Source organism: Volvox carteri (genome assembly GCF_000143455.1).
Source record: "Volvox carteri f. nagariensis unplaced genomic scaffold VOLCAscaffold_33, whole genome shotgun sequence".
Classification (NCBI taxonomy): Eukaryota; Viridiplantae; Chlorophyta; class Chlorophyceae; order Chlamydomonadales; family Volvocaceae; genus Volvox; species Volvox carteri.
In genome coordinates this window covers 333,336-352,210 of record NW_003307576.1, presented here as the reverse complement: position 1 = coordinate 352,210, position 18,875 = coordinate 333,336, and the positions used below count along the sequence as shown (strand labels likewise).

The 18,875-nt window shown below is 56.3% G+C and overlaps 2 protein-coding genes across 2 annotated transcripts; both read left to right on the top strand.

The window, feature by feature from the left end:
- Positions 1-161: 161 nt before the first annotated feature.
- Positions 162-4,556, top strand: VOLCADRAFT_121124 (uncharacterized protein). Its single transcript, XM_002952978.1, has 7 exons — positions 162-306; positions 448-494; positions 896-964; positions 1,637-1,666; positions 2,274-2,352; positions 3,465-3,614; positions 4,084-4,556. The coding sequence occupies exons 1-7, from the start codon at positions 186-188 to the stop codon at positions 4,185-4,187; spliced, it is 600 nt and encodes a 199-aa protein (XP_002953024.1). The 5' UTR covers positions 162-185; the 3' UTR covers positions 4,188-4,556.
- A 3,938-nt stretch (positions 4,557-8,494) lies between these two features.
- On the top strand, positions 8,495-17,538 carry VOLCADRAFT_93679 (uncharacterized protein; the record flags this gene model as incomplete). Its single annotated transcript, XM_002952977.1, has 10 exons — positions 8,495-8,959; positions 9,369-9,724; positions 10,195-11,025; positions 11,644-11,785; positions 12,085-12,204; positions 12,529-12,741; positions 12,925-14,322; positions 14,619-14,712; positions 15,632-16,641; positions 17,227-17,538. 10 exons carry the CDS (start codon positions 8,495-8,497, stop codon positions 17,536-17,538), a joined length of 4,941 nt encoding a protein of 1,646 aa, XP_002953023.1.
- Between the last annotated feature and the right edge of the window lie 1,337 nt (positions 17,539-18,875).

Below are 18,875 nucleotides of genomic sequence, written 5' to 3'. Positions count from 1 at the left end.
TGGAGCTGGTATTTTATCCTTATTAAAAGGTCAGGCCCTGGGGTCGTCGTGCACAGGAAGTTCTGATTATTCCCCCATGCTAGTTCACAGCACAGAAAACGAAATAGAATTGTTTATCTTCCTTGCGATATTCTATTAATCTGCATCGTTCCTTTCCCTGAAACCGTTTGCAACGTACTCGAGAAATGTTATGTCAAGCAGTGCGTAGCATAAGCAGAGCGACACCCGCCGGCTTTGCCGGATTATGGAACCTGTCTGATTCTCTTCAAATGCTAGGCTTATATAAAGGCGATGCCCATGCAGAAGGTCCGCAACACCACCTTGCGTTGCCGAGCTCGTCCAACTCGCAAGCGGACCTTTCCCCCCACTCCCGCATTCTGCCCACTCCTTCCCCCTCCTGCTTTTCCTCCTCTGGTCCCCAATGTTTCCAATGTTCACCTCCTACAGTCTACGCCATCGACCCTCGAACGGTTCTCCGACCGTCAGAGCTTGAGGTGCGCCACATCCTTCATCCTGCACGTCCCCAGCGTCCTGCCTCACCGGCATTTCGCGTTGCCACTTCCCACCCCACATTCCCTTATCTTCCTCTCACCTCCCCGTGCCCTTTCCCCACGACGTATTTTGCCCTCCGCCTATTTCCCATCGCCCCATTGGTCAGCTGCCCTCTACGATGTCCGGCTCGTGTCCCAACCAGATTTCCTTGTCACTTTTTTCCCTTGCACTTATCCCATTCTGTACGCGTCTTGCTCACGTATGGTTCTCCTTTTTTCACTGTCATACCCAAATCCCCTAACCCACTGGATAACCCTAATCTCACTGGGCTTTGCCTCGATTCAAGCTTCCTCTCCACCTCTCCTTTCGGCCCCCTCCCCGTCCTCTTCTCCCGCCGCAACAGGGCGCGCAGCTAGACAAGGTGGCGGCCCTCATCCGCGTTCCTGTGGAATCGGTGTCGAAACTGTCAAAGGTAAAGGATGTTGGTTGGGTCCTTGCTGCGTATCTGCATGTAGCCATGCTGGCTAAAGCCCGACGGGCAACTGAGTGATGATGTGCTTGTTGGGCACATTAACCAGCTGGGCACGCCAACTCAGTTAGCTAGTCAGCTCGGCTACCCTTGGGATGTGGGGAGGAGACGTGGGGAGGAGACGTGGGGAGGAGACGTGGGGAGGAGAGGAGACGTGGGGAGGAGACGTGGGGAGGAGAGGAGACGTGGGGAGGAGACGTGGGGAGGAGACGTGGGGAAGCTGTGGTCAGGTGGCGGGTTTCAGGGTTTTACCCACGGGTGATGGATAGGGCATGGGGCGGCCTGGCTTGCGTGGGCCCCATAGGCGACCAGTGCCGCGTCTTACACTCTACCTCACCTTAATCGGTTTGGTGGCGCCAACGCACAGCTGGAATCAGCAGCGGCGATGGCGATGGCGGCCGCGGCGGCGGCGGCGGCGGCTGCCGCTGCTGCTGCCATTGCTGCTGTGGCACAGCGGGTGCTGCTGTCACTCTGCCACTTGATGCTTCCGCCGCTGAGTGCGCTGCTTGCCTTGCAACTTGTCACATCATTTTAGACAAACCCCCGACGGTTTCGCGGCCCGGTGGCTGTGGCGGTGTGTAGTACAGTGAGCCCCGGACCCGATGGTGGCCGCAGGGTGTTTCGGAGCTGGCGGATATGGACGAGGTAGGTGGCTGGTAAGAGATGATAGATAATGTGTAGATGATCCAAGTCCAGTTGAGGCCAGGCGTCACGGTGACAACAGAAACACAATGTGCTGAAAAACGATGTGGTGGTCGCCGGCTTTGTTATCAAGCGCAGCGAGAGCCGCCGGCATAGGTTCCTCGTCCTCTCTGGGAGGAGGAGGGCTGGGTAAGCAGAGAATCGGACAATTACAAGGAAGGAAGAAATGCTCAGGCCGGTAAGGCGCTGAAGGCGGCACTGCAAAGTCCGGGGGTTTTGGACTGGACGGGACGTACTACTGTTGTTGCGCCGCTTGAATGAACCCAAGGTCTCAATTCTGGCCATCCAGTTTGCCCTCCTTACGTTCAAACGCTGTGGGCCCATCAAGTAGTGGCATTCCACGTGCAGTCAGTAAGATGTACACACATATAGCGGATTTGTTGGATTTCGGGTAATTTACCGAATAGACTGTTGAATTGAGCTGCGAGGAGGACGTCAGAACGATGTGCTCAGTGTTGGCCGTGAGCTGATCAATCACCCCTCTAAGTGGGGTCTGAGGAGACTCACACCCTCCGTCTCACCCTCCTGTATTTCGCCTCCGCTCCGGCAGCCTGGCAATGCTTGGTACTTTGGCCAGCGAGCCGAGATCTTTGACTACAAGCTGGTCGGCGAGTTCCCCACGAAATCAGGTGTGTGCGTGTGCTGCAAAACACTGTTAGGACTGCCGAAACGTGGTGGGGACCACAGCAGAGACCGGGTCACGAGGAGGGCATGTCGAAACGCGCTATGCCGGCATAGCGCCATGTTGTGGAGCTCTGTCGATGGAGGGGTGGGGTTAAAGAGCTGACGCGGTGACTGTCAGGACCCGATATCCGTGGATATACCACCTCGGCGTTGCGTTTTCTTAATATTCTTTGCCGTTGCGGTGCAGGTCTGCTTTTTGATTGATTTGATCCCTGGAAAAGGGATTGGTTCACACCCAGCCCTTGCCGCTTCGCTCACATAGTGACAAAGTAGCGTAGGAAGGGTTTCTGCGGGGGTGTTAAGGACGACGGTCCGTCCAGATCATCAGGCCAGGGCTCCAACCTAGCCGACGCAGCCCCCTCATTGAAAAAGTGCGCTATCCGATAAGTGTTTGTGTGTTACATGGTCGTGGGTTGCGTTCCCCGTGCCTGCAAAACGCCCAATACACGCCGAGGGGTCAAGGGCTTATCCGATGGGTGTTGTACACACTTGCGGTCCGGACAGGTTGTAGTGTCATTTTTCATGCAGTCTCTCTTCTGCCAAATGAAGCTTACTGGATCAAATCCGAGATGTTTCAATATTTCCCTTAATGTTGATTCCTGCAAGCTGACTCGTACTTTGGCCGTCATGTGTCACGTGTGAGCCGATGAAAACACGCGCCCCGTTCTGCATTCAGACAAAAGACATGTGTTGTATGTACACACATACGTGGGTCTCTGCAACATCATGCCCGTTGCTCTGCACATAAAAGAAGAAACCCCTCTCTACCCTTCCTCACGTCTTCCTAAGCTAAAAAAGCTTGGCTACCTCGTTTAGCCCTAATGACCAATGACACATCTACCTTCTTTCATCTTTCCAATCAACGAATCGCCAAAAAAAACGTCGTTTCATTAAACAAACAAAGAGGAGAAGCACGGAGCTGCCAAAGGGGTTCCTCCATGGATCGCCTTCTGCGGTCACACACGCATATACCCCCGCTGCCACGCCGCGCCACCTGCACAAGGCTATAACGCCGTCATGATTCCCCGTCTTGAGACCCTGTGCTGTGACCCTTCAGGCTTCGCAGCGTTCATCTACCGGGAAGTACTGGAGAAGATTCGGCAGGGCGAGGCGACAAACAAGAAGCTCCCAACCTGGGAGGAATTCCTGGCGCTGACAAGCGACCAGGTCACCTGGCCGCACAGGAAGACGCCCTTCCTCTTCGCAGGTGCGCCATGATTTGTGCAACGCAAGCCAGCGCACACGCACACGCACGCGCACATGCACACACAGACGCGATTCCCCGCTGCCCGTCACGCGCGAACCAGGAATAACACTCTACACATTACAATAAACTGCACTCTGCAGTAACCGAGTACGTGACATAAGCAGATAAGCTTGATACAAAACGACGACAGGGGACACAAAGGGAAGCACGCATGCGCAGGGCAGGTGTTCGGTTGACGCCACTGAGTACCAGCTGCCATGGAAACCAGTACAGAGCGGCTTGTGACGCAACTCGCTGCCGGAACCCTGACGTTTAAAGTTGTGCCCTGTACCACGTCCCAGGTTGGGACACGCTCGTAGCGGCGAGGGCCAGTTACTTTCCCCCAGGCCACCCCTATGACTTTCCCCACCCCTGCGTCCTCATGGTGGCCAGCTATTTCGCCAGACCGCCCCTTTACCCAACACTGCAGGCCGTATGGTGGAGGCTTCGATGGCTGCGCTGTATACACTGGAGAAGGATGGACGCGTCACTGGCGTGCTCATATCCAGCGAGTCTTCCGGAGACGTCGAATAACGCCTGATAGCGACCGCTGTTTTATGCTTCCTTCTTCGCCTTAGCAGCAGCTAGCCTGTGATCCACGGACAACGCAAGGACTGAAGTGCGCGAAGGCCATCTGCATCAGGGGAAGATGGAATGCCGTATACTTACTTCTCCATAAAGCTGGTGTACTTGTACTCATCATATACCATGAACCAAACAGGGAACAAGAACACGCCCGTAAGCACCAGCGTCCGGAAGAAGAGAGAGCCCATTGGCATAGGCTCGAACTGCGCATTATGAAGTGGAACAAAAAGAATTGTATTTATCTTGCCATATCGCATGTGCTAAATCAATCGTCTGGTGTTTGGCCGCTTAATGCATACGTTGTAAGTGAGTTTGTTGCTGCTATCGCCGAAGACATGGTCCAAGCTTGTATCCACTTTCGGCTTGGCATAGTCAGCAAAGCTCTTGCGCAATGGCTGCTGCGAACGCTGTGCTAACTGAAGATTCAGCCGCAAGGCTTGAAAGCCAAGCCCACGCAATGCACCCGACATCCTTGATAGCAACTGTTTAAGGCAGTGGTAGTAGAAGCAACAACAAGCCACATATGCTACACATCCCAAATCGCTTGTCAACTTTACGACACTATATGGTCGTACACGTGCTGTTGGACAGTTGGAAAAAATCCCATTCCTACATCCTTTATGCTAAGCAAAACCTTATGGCCATCTCATAAAACAACCCAGGTGCCTCTGTGAATCTTTTCAAGGGAAAGGTTGGAGGCTGCAGGGTCACCTTTCAACTCCCTTCACTTGTACCAAGGGCCCCACCTCTGCCAGGCGGCCATTGACTATCCGCCCCTGTCCCCCTTCATAAAACCGTTCAAAGCCACGTGATTACTCAGTTCGCAAACCCTTCTTTCTAAAAGGCTTCAGCCTTTTAGAGTTACGGATTTCTGCCAAACCGTCAGTACAGGTCAGGGCTTCAGTAGCGATGCTCAGGACAAGGACGTGACCACACCATACTGTCATACGATGCTCTCAGACGTCCCGCGCTTGAGACTTGCATCATGGCTTGAAGGCGGAAGACGCTTTGCTCCGAGGGGATTTTTCCGGAAATCTGTGTCTGAGTTTTCATGCCTTCGCAGTTGCTCGCCCATCTGCTTTTGCCTTAACCCCGAGAGAGATAAATAAAGGTCGCCATTTGTGACATACTTGCTGCACAGGGATCTGTTTCCATCTGTTTGCCTTTCTCCGAAACTCACACGGGGTTTACAGCTGAAGGGTTTTTCAGCGTATGCTGTGGTGTGACGGGATCCTCAGGGAACAGCATGGCTAGGATTAATCCCCAAACCCCAAACTTTGGGTTCCTCTTCTTGTCCCAATCCATCCACCCAGGTCCATTCATTCCCGTCCTACCGTATCTTGAATGGGTCTTGAATGGATCTTGTTACAACGGATCCGAGTTATCCGAACAAATCATCCCGTGCATTCCGCTTCAAGCCGCGCTGCACCGCATCCCGAGGTCCGACCGAGTATACGTCCATTCAATGCACAGCCCAAGAGTTCGCCCGTTCGCCTCGTCCTGCACGATAACATCAAAAGACATTACCATAGCCATAGGATAGGAAGGCGTCGTTGGCTCGTTGGCAGCAGTTCCTGGAAACGCATCACTCAGGAGGAATTAGCCGCGGGCCGGATGCTTCCCTCAGCCACAACGGGTCTTTGCGCAGCCAAGCCCAGCAAAACAATCTCCCAGCTCCTGACTGTACACTGTACAGAAGTCCATAAACTGACAGCCGAGATGGATACGCTCGTGGGGAAAATGGGTTGGCCGCATCCCGGGCCAAATCGCGAGCGTGGATATGTGCTGTATGTGCTGAGGAAGGCCATTCCCGGCCCCTGGCTGTGACAGACTCCATCGGTATGTGCCAAACACTTGCTCCACGGGTTCCCCTTCTTTGACGGAGCCCTCCGCACTTTTGTGGACACTGTAACTGTAATTGCGAACAAGAAGACGACTGTGTCGCCCTTTCATAACCCATATGTGCATTAGCTTTGCATCCCACTCCTCGTTTTCCCCAACGCTTGGTTCGCAGGTAGTGAAAAGGAATGTGTGTAATGAGGTTACTGCTGAAGACCCTAAGAGATCACCGATTGGTGCTGTGCGCACACAATCCATGAACAACTGCGGTGTGAAGTGACTCCGGCTGTCCATCAGGCTGTTTACGTCCCGGACGGAGGTGTGCAAACCTTGCCAATCGGTCTGCTTACTTGTTTTTTGTTCTTTTGCGAGCTTCACGTCGCCCCTCAAGCTAAGCCCGTAGATTTCTAACCACACACAGTAAGACGGTAATTGTGAGATGTCTAGTGGAAAAAGGAAGCTGTTTTCCCGAACCGACTAACGAAACTGGTATTGGCGGAGGACGCCCGGACGCCCCCCATGCTTTTTAACAAGTGATATGCCTGCCTTGTGTGTAACCACTCGAGGCGTGTCCGCCTCGCGTCCTGGGAACTCTACTGAAGTAAAGGAGTCCGCTTCGGATCGCGATGCGTACGATCTGGTCGAATGACGAGCAGAACCGAGTCCAGCAGGCAGCAGGCCATTCAGTCCGGTCTGGTAGCCCGTGACCACGTACTACATTTCCTGATGGTCTTTTATTACCCGGCGGCTCCTTTGGTGGCCCTTCAACATCGGTTGGCCTTATGCGCCACATGAGGATCCGAACGAAAAGCTTTAGGAGTCGCTCTAAAGAAGGGAATCGCTTCGGAGGACGGACGTCCAAAATGCCAGCAGGAGCTCTTAGCTCTGGGTCTTAGCAAGTCAACCAGGCGCCCGGTCCTCGCTACACGACAAGGCAATATGCAGAGTTGCATACCAAGCCAGGCCGTGCGTCGCTGTCCGTCGTGGACCCCTGGGGTATGGCGGCTTTCTGAGTTTCGTTCTGTTCGTTCTTCGGCGTCTAGATCGTCCAGATCGTCTAGATCGTCTAGGTCGTCTAGACCGGAGCTTTATTTTTATTTCATCTTATCCTCACATTCCACGAACCCCTATCCGGGCTACCGCGCTTCGCCTCTGACTGGCAGCACAGGTCAGAAGCGAAGCACATCATTAGTTAAGACTTCGCTTTGGCCTTCATTTATTGCCACAGTCATAGTCGTCTTTCAGTATCTCGCGCAGCGGACGGTCCTCCCCCAAGGAAGGGGTATCCTGGAAGGGGTTCACCTTCGCCCCGGGGAAGGCAGTCCCTACGCTGGAAAAGTATATGAGGATTAGCGATACCCAGACGAAGAGCAGGTGCATGAAGTCCGCTTTCCTCCTTTGTTTTTCGTATGTTTGACAGTTTAGCGTTCGTGCATCAATCGAAGTCCTTGGAAAGCGGTCTTTTTTCTTGTGGTGAATGATCTGAGCCCTGCGATGGAAGCTGCTGGATCTGGCAAGGACCTCGCTTGTGGAGCACAGCAAGGCAATAATGCGCGCGTACTGGGCATTTACATGGAATTTCGGTTTGATGCGCGCTGAGACATGCGCCTTTTTAATTCCGGTCCAGCGCACGTCGCTGGCATTTTCCGCGCTAGGGAAAACAGTCAGAAGAATGCCTGGAAGAGGCCTTGCGACAGGAGCGGCCAACACATACGCCCATAATTGCGCCGCGTCGCCACGGGAGTTAAATATTTAAACGTCTTCCTTTCGGACCCACAAGTTCAACAACTCGCAGCTTGGCGGATCTGGCACAGTGCGAAGCTGTAAGCGAGCCCCTAGCTCACTATGCAAGGAAGCATGCATCACCCCCGATGCTGCGCGCAGACCGATTAGCCCCTGCAGTGACTTTTGAAACAAATAGTGGCCAAGCGCAATGCCTTGGAGACCCGACGGAGTTGGCCTGCATTTTTGTGAGGACAGGGAGGTGAAGAGGCCGCCGACCACAGCGCGACGAGCTACGCGGGCATCGCGTTCTGGGCAATGCGGTCTCTGATTCGAGGTACCGAGATTCTATTAGGGTCATGACGCGCGGAGAGAGGCCCGCGAATGGGATTAGTACGCAAGGGACACCACTTCTGGTACCATCCGTATCAATACCTGGGACCTTCCCACATCGGCAGGCCCAGATTTGTTAATCAATAATTGTACAAGCCTCACTGCCCTTAAGCGTTAGCATTTTACGGACATTGAGCGGAGGAGCAGCCACAACGCGAGGAAACCACTTTCCCTAATATCACTTTCTACGCCGCGGCCCTGTCATAGGACAGATACCAGCTGTGCATGTCTCTGTATGGATTCAAAAGTTTGTTAGGTAATTGACTCCGAAGGCCAGCTGACCAGCAAGTCAGAAGCGAGGCATGGCTACCTTAAACGAGGCCCTGGGCTTAATTGATGACGTTGCTCAAGAACTCAAATTCTATGATGCTGGTATCTACAAGCAACTTCAAGAGCAGACCAGCATTCATCGGTGTCGAGATATCCTGGAAAGGGTCAAAACGGCTATCATGGCTAGGGACGCAGACGGCAACATCAGAGCGGACAGTCTCGCTACGGATGACTGGCGGAAGATTGCAAACCTAGTGGCCCCGTTGGCGCGTTGCTTCACGGTGTCTTCTCCGCCAGTCACGCCAAGTTCCAAGACACGCCACAGCAGCGCGGTGGCCGTGGCCGCACTTGCACTTCTTTCCAGCTGCGGCCAGAAATCGAAGATTATTGTCAACAGCGCTCTGGAGTCCGGAGTTGTGGATGCATTTGTTAATACGCTGCGGACCAGCCTGCGCAACCCCGTATCCGACAGAGTCATCAAAGCTATGCTCTACAAGGTGAATATGTCTCTTCGATACAGAGACTTCCAACGCCGTGCTCCAAGTTGGCAAAACGGCGGAGACGCTCACAGCCTTGCCCACGCCATCCGTCACCGCTATGCCCTCCTGCCTTGTGCTTGCGCGTCTCCTACCTTCCTCCTACCCCCCGTCGGCCCCCACGCCTTGTGTCCCAACCGTGTCGGAATATGGAATCGTAGAACCCTGGCTCCTATCCCCCACTCTCCCTTCCCTTGCTGTTTTCGCCCAATTTCATTTCCTTTTTCTTCTCTTTTATCACCGTGCTTTCCAAATAATAAACACACATTATCCCCCTTTCCTTCGCTAAGAATCCTCCCCGTTAAAATCACACCAATTTTTCACTCCGCGCCTCCCAAACCCTGCCGTACAACTTTTGTGTTGTGTTTAGATCATTGAGGCGCTCTGGGGCTTCAGCCTTTACGCTAACACGCAACTGCAACAAGAGCTTGTCGCACACGACGTCGTCAACATTTGTCTAGACCTGATCACTTCTTCCAGCGTTGAGGTTGAGAGCAAGATCAACGCCAACAAGACGTTGTACAATTTTCTTAACGGCTCCAACGGCCGTGTCGTGACAGAGCTGCGCTCCAGCAAGATCGCCGCGCTCAACGGTCTGCTGCAACAGCAGGCATCGCAGGTTCCGGAGCCGGCGGCGGCAGGTGCCCTGGCGCTGGCGGGCGGCACTTCTGGCAAGGTTGCCATCACTATGCCGGCGCTGCTGCCGCATATTATGTCTTGGATCTGGTGAGCCAGGGTGGGCAGTGGTGTGACGGGCGAGTCAGGCAGACATATAAACAAGACAGACAGACTGACTGACTGACTGACAGATGAGCAGGTAGACAGCTAATTCAAGAAGCCCACCGCCAGTATCGCTTTTTGGTAAAAGCGCACTTCCTCTCTCCCGTTTGCCTTCGGGGCTGGAGTTATGGCCCGGACCCCGGCATTGACGGACCCATGGGTCAGTCCTGCAACTCCCTCCGTGTTCCTTTTCGTCCCACCCTCTCTCTCTCTCTCTCTCTCCCCGTTGCTCTGGAATCACGCCGCATTTGTTGTGTGTTGCTACGGGCCTGGCGGCTAGGACACCTCACAGGCTATTATATTATTGCCGTCGTGCTTTTCCGGATTTCCCCCTCCCTTTTTCGCCTCTGGAAGAATGACCTCTCACCCTCTCCCTCACCCTCTCCCTCCCTTCCCCATCCCCCCGCCCCCCTCAGGTTCCTTCCCCATTACATCCTCGACCACCTGATGCAGTCCCTCGCGGGCCTGATGCACAAGTTGGTGGTGCTGGTGTGGCCGGAGGGCTGTCCGGGGCTGCCGCTACTTCCAAGCGTCCCTGCCACCAACGGCCCCAACCGCCAACCGCCACCACCACCACAACCACAACAACAACAACTGGGTAGTCCCAAGCCGCGAATGCCCTCCCAGCAGCAGCAGGCAAACATCTCCTCGCCATCGTCTTCTGCTGTTGGCCCGCTTCAAGTCGCCCAGGTCTCCTTGCCCAATCGAACGTTCCAGAAGCTCCTGCAGGCGGTGTTCCGAACCATCTCTTCGGGTCTTGCGGACGCGCGCCTTGTTGCCCTGCTGAGAGGGACGTCGTGCCTGGCGGCGGCGGCGGGGGGGCCTGACAGCGGCAGTGGAGCCGACACGCACTCAGACATCGACATGCTGGACGCCGACGGCGGTGCTGCTGCTGCTGCTGGCGGGGGAGGTAGCGGCGGCGAGGGTGATGAGGATGTGCACGGAATGGCGCTGTCGTATGGCGGCAGCAGACGAAGGCGGCAGGGGCAGCAGCAGGGGGTGGTGCAGCCGACGGCGCTACCTGCGCGGCTCGTGCGTGTGGTTCGGGAGGGCCGGTCGGATGGCATGGAGACGCGGGTGGCGCTGGAGATCCTGGACGAGCTCTTTGCGTGCGACGCCAAGGGCGAGCATCCAGAGTTGGCGGATGATGCGTTGGCGGCTGGGTTGCTGAAGTCTATGTCGGAAATGGGGGTGCTGCAGTCGCTGAATACGGAGGGTGGCATGGCGGCCGTGTCCGCGTATGTCAGGTATGTGCCGGGGGAGGGGGGAAGGGAGAGAGGGAGGGGAGGGGGGAAGGGAGGGGAGGGGGGAAGGGAGGGGAAAGACGAATTACGAACGAGTGAAGCTGCTGCCAGGGCAAGAGTGTACCAGAAGCAGGACTGACCAAAAGGCGTTTTTGAAGGCGGCGACCTCGGGATGAGGGAGGGGAGGGGGGAGGGAGGGGAGGGAGGGAGGGGAGGGAGGGGAGGGGGGGGAGGGAGGGGAGCGGGGGAGGGAGGGGACGTGTCGAGCTGTGTCCTTCTGGGATTGCGGAGAGGTGTGAGGTGAAGTGGGGGACGAAGGGTGGGTGCACTGGTTTGAAGGCCTGGGTGCATGTGTGTGTGCTATGTGTGTATGTCGTACAACACAATGACGAGATGAACTTTTGAACTCGTGACCCTCCCCAGCCTCCTAATCTCTCCCGTACAGCAGTTGGGCACGTAGGCAGTTGCTCCGTGTCTGACTTTTTTCAGCATTATGTAATTCCACACCTCTCCATCCCAAGGACAGCAGATGGTGGTACGGCAAATGTTTTGCAGCTTTTTTGTGTGTGTATAGTTGTTCCGTCCCGTTCCTTGCGTCGCCCGTGCATCCTTGCCTTGTAGGCTGTGCCTGAAGCTGATCCGACGGGTGCCGTACACGCCGGGTCTGGCAAGCTGGCTACACGACAGCGGCGTACCTGCCAGCCTCGCGTACGTGTCGTTTTGGCCCACCAGTCGACTCTGCTTGAAGCTGGATGCTTTGCAGGTGTGGGGGACTGGTTTAGCTGTAAATATGTATGTATGCATGTATGTATGCATGTATGTATGTGTATATGTATGTATGCATGTATGTATGTATGCATGTATGTATGTATGCATGTATGTATGTGTGTGTCAGTCCATGGGGTTTTGGCGTAAGCTTTGCGGGTCGACAGCGGATGGGAAGTGATCTTTATTGATGAACATTATGGTCATCATCATCATGATTCCTAAAAAACCCTAAAACCCTGTCCCGAGCCCCATCCTCCCTCTTCTTCCTCCCCCCCGGTCCGCGGTGTACTGCAGACACTGAACGAGCTCGTACAAGTGGATACGGATATGACCGAGCACGTGGTCACCATCAAAAACTTTCCTGCCGCACTCGCCAACACACTGCTTGGGGGAGATCCCGACAGCAAGAAGTCGGTGGGTAGCTGGGCAGGCAGGCCCAGGTCGATCGGTTTGTTAGTTAGAGTGTAGGATGGGCGGTTGATGGTGGCCTGGTGGTTGGTTGGATCTGGCAGTTGGCTGGATCAAGCTTTTCTATCCATTCATATAGGTTTTTACTCTCAGCTTTAGATGCATCGTGCTGCCCCCGAGCTTTGCCGTACTTTGCCGTACACTTTCTCATCCCCCGGCGCTTCGCATCCTGACCTCCGGGTCACGGTTGAGTTTTACCCCTGGTAGGTCCTTAACCACCAACCGCCAACCCCCATGTACAAACGAACCCTTAAACCCTAAAACCGACAGTCCAAAAAGAGTGGCTGGTATTACCGATCGAAGAAGAAGGGCAGTAGCAGTGCCGCCGCCGTTGCGGCCGCCGCCGCCGCAGCAGCAGCTGCAGCCGATGCAGTGCATGCTTCTGGGATTACCATCCAGGCCAAGAGCCATCGAGATCAGATCCCGGAAGCCGCGTTAAACATTCTGAACACCGTGCTGGATGAGTCCAGAGAGAGTGACAAGGTGGGTGGGTGGGTGGTTGGGTCGACGGGTGGGGCAGGGGAGAGCCCTACAGAAACCCAATAGCTATGCAGATTTTTAAAATATCTCATGGCGAGACGCGAGATTAGATACTGCCAATACTGCAACTCCTGATACTGCCGGCGGTCTTGCCAATACTGATGATACTGCCACTGCCCGGACCAGGTGTGGGAGACGGTTATCGAGTCCGGTATGTTGCCGCGGCTGCTGCAGCACTGCGGCGACTCCAGCATGCCGCCCGGCCTTCTTGTTGAGCTGCTCCTCGCCGTCGGACTGACGTTCAAGGATCACGGAGAAGATGCCGCGACTGTGGGGCCGCTACAGGCGGCCTGTGCGCCACACCTGCTGCCGCTGCTCACCCACGAAAGCGCCGTCGTGGCCTCCACCGCGTCGAGACTCCTTTGCGACATCTTGTTCGACATGGCCAGGTACCGCAGCGGCTCGACTGACGTAGCGGAAGGCGATGACATTCTCAAGGCGCTGGTGGCAGCGGGACCGGCTATAGACACCGCTGATGCCGCGGCGGCGGCGGCGGCGGCGGCCAAAGTCACGGCGGCGGCGCTGCCGACGGCGGCGGCAGCGGCAGCGGCTGCTGCAACGGCGGTTAAAGACGAAGAGGCTGGCGGCGGCGGCCGCCGCGGCGGTGCGTCGCCTGGTGGGTTGCAGCGGCCGGCGCGCCCAGACGTAGACGCGGTTGGGGTTGTGGGCGTTTGTGGTGAGGAGGCGGTGTCGCCGGAAGGGGCGGTGACGGTGCTGGACCCTGGGGCTGTGTCACCTGTTTCAACGGCGGCGGCGGAGTCCCCGGGGGGTTCCGTCCAGGGGGATGGGATGATGGAAGTGGATGCGGCAACCACTACTGCCAACATTACCACAGCCTACTGCACGAACACCGGTACAGCGGCGCCGGCGGCGTCAGCGTCAGCGGCGCCGGCCGATGCTGGTACGGCGGCCGGTGCCGTCGGCAACAGCGGCACGACAGGCAGCGGTGCCGCCACTACGGCAGCCGCTACTGCACTACCCGCCGCCGCGGCGGCGGCGGCGGCGGCCCCCCCAGGACGATCTGGTTTGGAAGGTGTTAACGTCACTTCCCAAGGGCTGTGCCTAATAAGTACGGCCATTCAGACCTGTACACGGGCGGTGTTGCGGAGGGTAGGGGGGACGTCGTCGCCGGCGCTGACGCAGACGGCAGTGACAGTTACGACAACAACGACTGCTGCAGCGTCGCCGTCGGGCAAGGCTAGCGGGCGGGACAAAGCTGCTACTGCCGCCGCGGCGGCAGCGCCGGCGGCTGTGTTGGAGGGCCCTTCGTACAACACCTTGGAAGCGCTTTTGCAGAGCTGTCGGGTGCTTTGTGAAGCCTGCTTGCAAATGCCGGCCCATGGTGCCGTACGGCGGCACATCGCGCGCGCGTTTGCGTATGCCAGGCCGGCAGTGGACGAGCTGGTGGCGGGTTTGACGGCGCTGCCGAACTCCTCGTCGGGCCAGATGTTATTGCGCGAGGCGCGGGAGGTTCTGCAAGTTCTTCGGAGGGTGCCCGTGCTTGACGTAGCTTCTCTGCCTCAGGTACGTGGCGGGGGCGATGATGATGGCGTAATAGTATGTTGGCGGTATGAGGTGCCCGTGGCGGTGATGACGTCATCATTCAGGGATTCACGCCGCGGAATTATAATAATTAATTATGATTAAGTAAATTTTTATTTTTATCAATGTAAATAATTGACATTTATCGAAATATAGTAAAAATATTAACGGAGACGCGGATCCTCCCTGGTCCCCAATTAACGATGTACACGAAAATGTTCATACACGTGTGGAGCCGCCGTTTTAGTGGCGCCTTCTGTCCCTTGTGCCGCTCGCAGCTTCACGTGCCGCCGGCGCCTGCCGTACACTACATCGTCAAGACGGGGGAGGCGCCCGTGCCGGCTTCGGCCACCATCCCGGCGAAGAAAGGACGTAAGTACGTGTACGGTATGCGGTGGTGGAAGGGCACTGCACGGGGCTGGGTAGCTCGGCAGGGCAATGTAGAAGGCTGGAGTGCGGCTGGAGGCGAGCCAAATGATAATGTATGATAGAAATAAAATAGATTGTATTCATGATGATGATAATGGATGATGATGATAATGGATGATGATGATGATAATGGATGATGATGATGATGATGATAATGGATGATGATGATGATGATAATGGATGATGACGGTGATATCAAAGATGATGCATGAACCAAAAATGTTCAAGGAGAAGGAACATTCAAAAGGAGGCCGACTTTTACAATTTCCAGAGAAGGGGAGGATGTGGATTGTGGGTGGGCGGTGTGGATGATGGAATGACCACAAGGGGGGGTGCTGAGGGATGCTGAAGGTCATTCCCTTTGAATAAAACCGTCACCGCCACCACCAGCGCTATGATGCAGTGTTGGGAAAAGGCGTGTATCGATCCTGCGGTGATTCTTTTTCCGGCAGCTCTCCTCTGTACTGTCCTTCTTGCCTTTCTTCTTCCCTGCGCGCGCTCTCCGACATTTTTAGCTTCTTTTTTATCTTTAAAACCGCCGCCTCCTGCTTCTGCTCAGTGTCACCGTCATCCCCATCCTAATCATCATCATAACCATCCGTATCCCCCCGCTCTGTACCCATGCTGCCGCCATACATACTTATATACGTACGTACATACATACGTACACACTCAGGACCTCTTGGGAGTGGCAAGCGAGCCTCGCAGGCAAGACGTACGGCTGGGGGGGACCCCACACAGGCAGCGAACAAACGGCAACGCACGTCGGCCGCTGCTGTAGCCGCTGTCGACGGGCCGGCGGCGCCAGCGGCGGCACCAGCAACCCCGGGGACAACACACAACGCGCCGGCGGCGGCCCCAGTGCCCTTGGAGCGCGCCCGCTCGTCAACCGTCGCCACCGACACCGCTGACGCCGACGCTATCAAGGTGAAACCCGACCGCCCCGGCGGCGGCGTGGCCAAGCGGGCGGATTCCGTTTCAGCTCCGGCCGCTCCAGCGACGGCGGCGGCGGCGGCGGCAGTAGCGACGGCGGCGGCGGCAGTCAAGAGTCCCAACGGCGGCGCAACGCGCCCTTCGGTGCGAAAAGGACAACGGCGGGACGGGGGAGCGACAGAAGTAGCAGCAGCAGCAGATGGACTCACTGGCGGCGATTGCACCGGATCGGTAATAGGTGGCCGACCGAGAAGGGGACAGTCGCGGAGCGTCGTCAGCGCTGCCGCCAAGGAAGGAAGAGGGCTAGCGGACGGAGCAGCGGGTGCTGCTGTATCGTCGGGCGCTTCAGGAGCTGCCGCCGCGTCCGGCGGTCGGGATGCTGACGTGGCAGCGAATCCCGAAAAGACGGATCGGAAGATGGACGAGAGGGACGACATGGCGTTAGTTCGCCCAGGGCTAGTACCTGCTGTGGACGCGTCCACGCAGATGGGCATCTCCACGGCGGCGGCGGCGGCACTTCAAGAATATCCCAGCTGTGTCCCCCTGGAGCTTCGAAACAGCTTTGGCGCCGCCACAGGCTCTCTCGCTGCTCTTGGATCTGTGACCGCGACGACGACGACGATGATGGTGACGACGGCGGCGAAGGTGGAGGCGGGCGTGGGCGCAGGTACCGCGGGACCTGCGGTTGCCGACGATCGCCAAGGTGCCGGTGGTTTCCCTGGCGGTGTCCCCGGCGGTGCCGCCGCCGCCGCCGCCGGTAAATCTCGCGTCAACCCCGCGGAGATCCGCGCGCGGTACCTCGAACTGAAGGCGCAAAACGCCCGGATGGCTGCGGAGTTGGCGGAGCTGCGGCGCGCCAAAGAGGACGTCGAGGCGGTGCAGCAACGCACGGCCGCCACGTTGTCATCTCGGACAGAGGAACTGGCACGAGTGCTACAAGTGCGTTGGTTTTTTAAATTTAAATTGAGTAGTGAGGAATGTTGGAGGAGTTGCTCAAAAGAGAAACCAGAGAAGTGCGCGAAAGTCTAACAGCAAGCATCTGTTAACTAGAACCGCCACCAAGCGCCGCGTGTTACCGATGTTGAGGTTCCGGGGATGTACGGGATTGATGGCTTGCGCTGTTTTGGAGTAAGGGAGGCAGCAAGGGAGGCGCTTTGGATTCGGCATTTACAGTCTTCAGTTAGGAGGAACTCCAAAGCCAAAGTAAAAGTCGAGGACGACGTTTCAATATAGAAGATGTCTAGTTTGAGGTTGTTCTCCTCAGTTCCCGGTAAACCTCTCCACGTGAACGTCCCGCTTTGCGAAACTTCCCCGGTCTGAAACTTCCACGTCCTTGTGCGCTTCCAAACTGTGGTTGCAAAAGCCACTTTGCAGTTTTTGCACACACACTTGACCCAACATTCCAAAAAATTCAAAACTCCCGCGACAACACCTCTCCCTCGTTCTTACACACAAATTCGCACACCTAAATAATACACAGCCTCGATAAACTCCCTCCCCAACCCGCTCCGAAACCGCGCACAGGAGCTTGAGGAGAAGGACCAGGAGCTGGAGGACAAGAGTTCCAAGCTGGATGCAGCGCAGGAACAACTGGCCGAGGTGACCGCGGCGCTCCAGGGGCGCGACACGGAGCTGAAAGACAAGGACCGGGAGCTAGAGGCTGCGGGGCAGCAGCTAGCCCACCTGACTGCCGATCTACAGGAGGCGCAGGGGAAGATTGCCAAGTTGGAGGCGGCGGTAGCGGGGGCAACCGGGGGCCTGCAGCAGCTTAAGTCCGAGAACGCCGACTTGCGGGCGGAGCTGGCGGGTTTCCAAAGCTTAGCTGACCTTGAGTAGTGTACTAGGAGGAGGACGGAGAGGGAGAAGAAGAAGCAGGTGGAGAAGAGGAGGAGGGAGAGGAGGATGCAGAGGGGGAGGAATGCAGATTTGAATAACGGATAATGGATTGGACGGAGGAGACGCGTGACAACTCTCGATGTTGCGTGTGGGGTTTACTCGGGTGCTTTCCACCCCACTCGCCTCCGTTCTGTGCGTCGCTGTTTTGTGTATCTGGGTTAGCTGTGCCTGGGCTGCGGACGTTGCGATCTGTTGTAGGAGTCATCGTTGGACTCCACGACGCGGCCGTTGGTGCGTCCGGGGTTCGGTCGGGGGCTGTGTTTCTTGCCACAATCGTTTTTCAGTGACTATGGGCCGCCAATGCGTTTCCCGTCGGTTGCATGCCTGGGGGTACAAAACTCTCGGCGGCTGGAATTAATCGGCTCAGCAGTTCGGCGCTGCTGCAAAAGTATTTTTGCTTCAGCGGCGCCTGGATGACCTTTCCGCGCTGGTCTTTGCTTGCATGTCAGTTGAGCACGCTGCGCATACGACGCCGTTACGGCTAGGGACTCGATTGTGTACATTTATGTGTGTATGTATGACTGGCGGCAGCATGGGTTTCATAAGGCCCGAAGGTCATCACATGTGTGTGTGTGTGTGTTTCGTACGCACGTTCTGGGGTTGCGTCACTCGCCAAAGGTGTAACGTGGGGGCCCGGACCTGGAGCCCTGAGGGGGCCCACAGGGCCCCGGGGGCCGAAGGCTTCAAAGCTGGATGAGAGATAGATCTGATATGTAATTGGTGTTGGGCCGCCAAGGCTGGATATGGCGGCCACCATGCTGAACCGCCATGCCAAGGCCCAGCGGAGAATTTTACAAGTTCCACACACACACCGGGGGGTGTCCGTAAAAGCGTGGGGGGCCCATGGAGGGTATACTGGTATTGATGCGGGTACACGGGGGGCCATTATCGTCCTCCTTGGTCCGCTTCAAGGGGTGAAGAAGCGCCTTTGCGCAACGTGGGATGGCCTCCCAAACTTCCGAGAGGTAACTGGCCAATGCTGCCAGGGGTGGCGCCTCGGTCAAAATGGTGCGCCTTTAAAAAACGAGGTCGCCGCCGTGCTTAGCCCGTACCTAACCCGGAAAACAGCCAGGTCAGGCGCACCGAGGCCTGGTTAATATTATAGGTATATCTTTCTGCTTCGGCAGTCGAAACTCGACTCGATGACCCGTGCTCGCGTGCAATTCAAAAAAGAAAAACAACGGAAGTTGGAAGAAAAACAACTTTTAGTTATAAGAGTTACAGGTGGGTTCCTGATCAGCATACTGAGATGCCTAATTCTTATAGAAAAGCCGTGG

What these genes read in the sequence shown, in the direction of transcription:
- VOLCADRAFT_121124 (XM_002952978.1), top strand. Translation starts at nt 186, where the DNA reads ATGTTATGTCAAGCAGTGCGTAGCATAAGCAGAGCGACACCCGCCGGC. An exon ending in AGGCGATGCCCATGCAGAAG is followed by an intron (nt 307 to 447) that starts GTCCGCAACACC and finishes CACCTCCTACAG; the next exon opens with TCTACGCCATCGACCCTCGA. An exon ending in CGGTGTCGAAACTGTCAAAG is followed by an intron (nt 965 to 1,636) that starts GTAAAGGATGTT and finishes TGGTGGCCGCAG; the next exon opens with GGTGTTTCGGAGCTGGCGGA.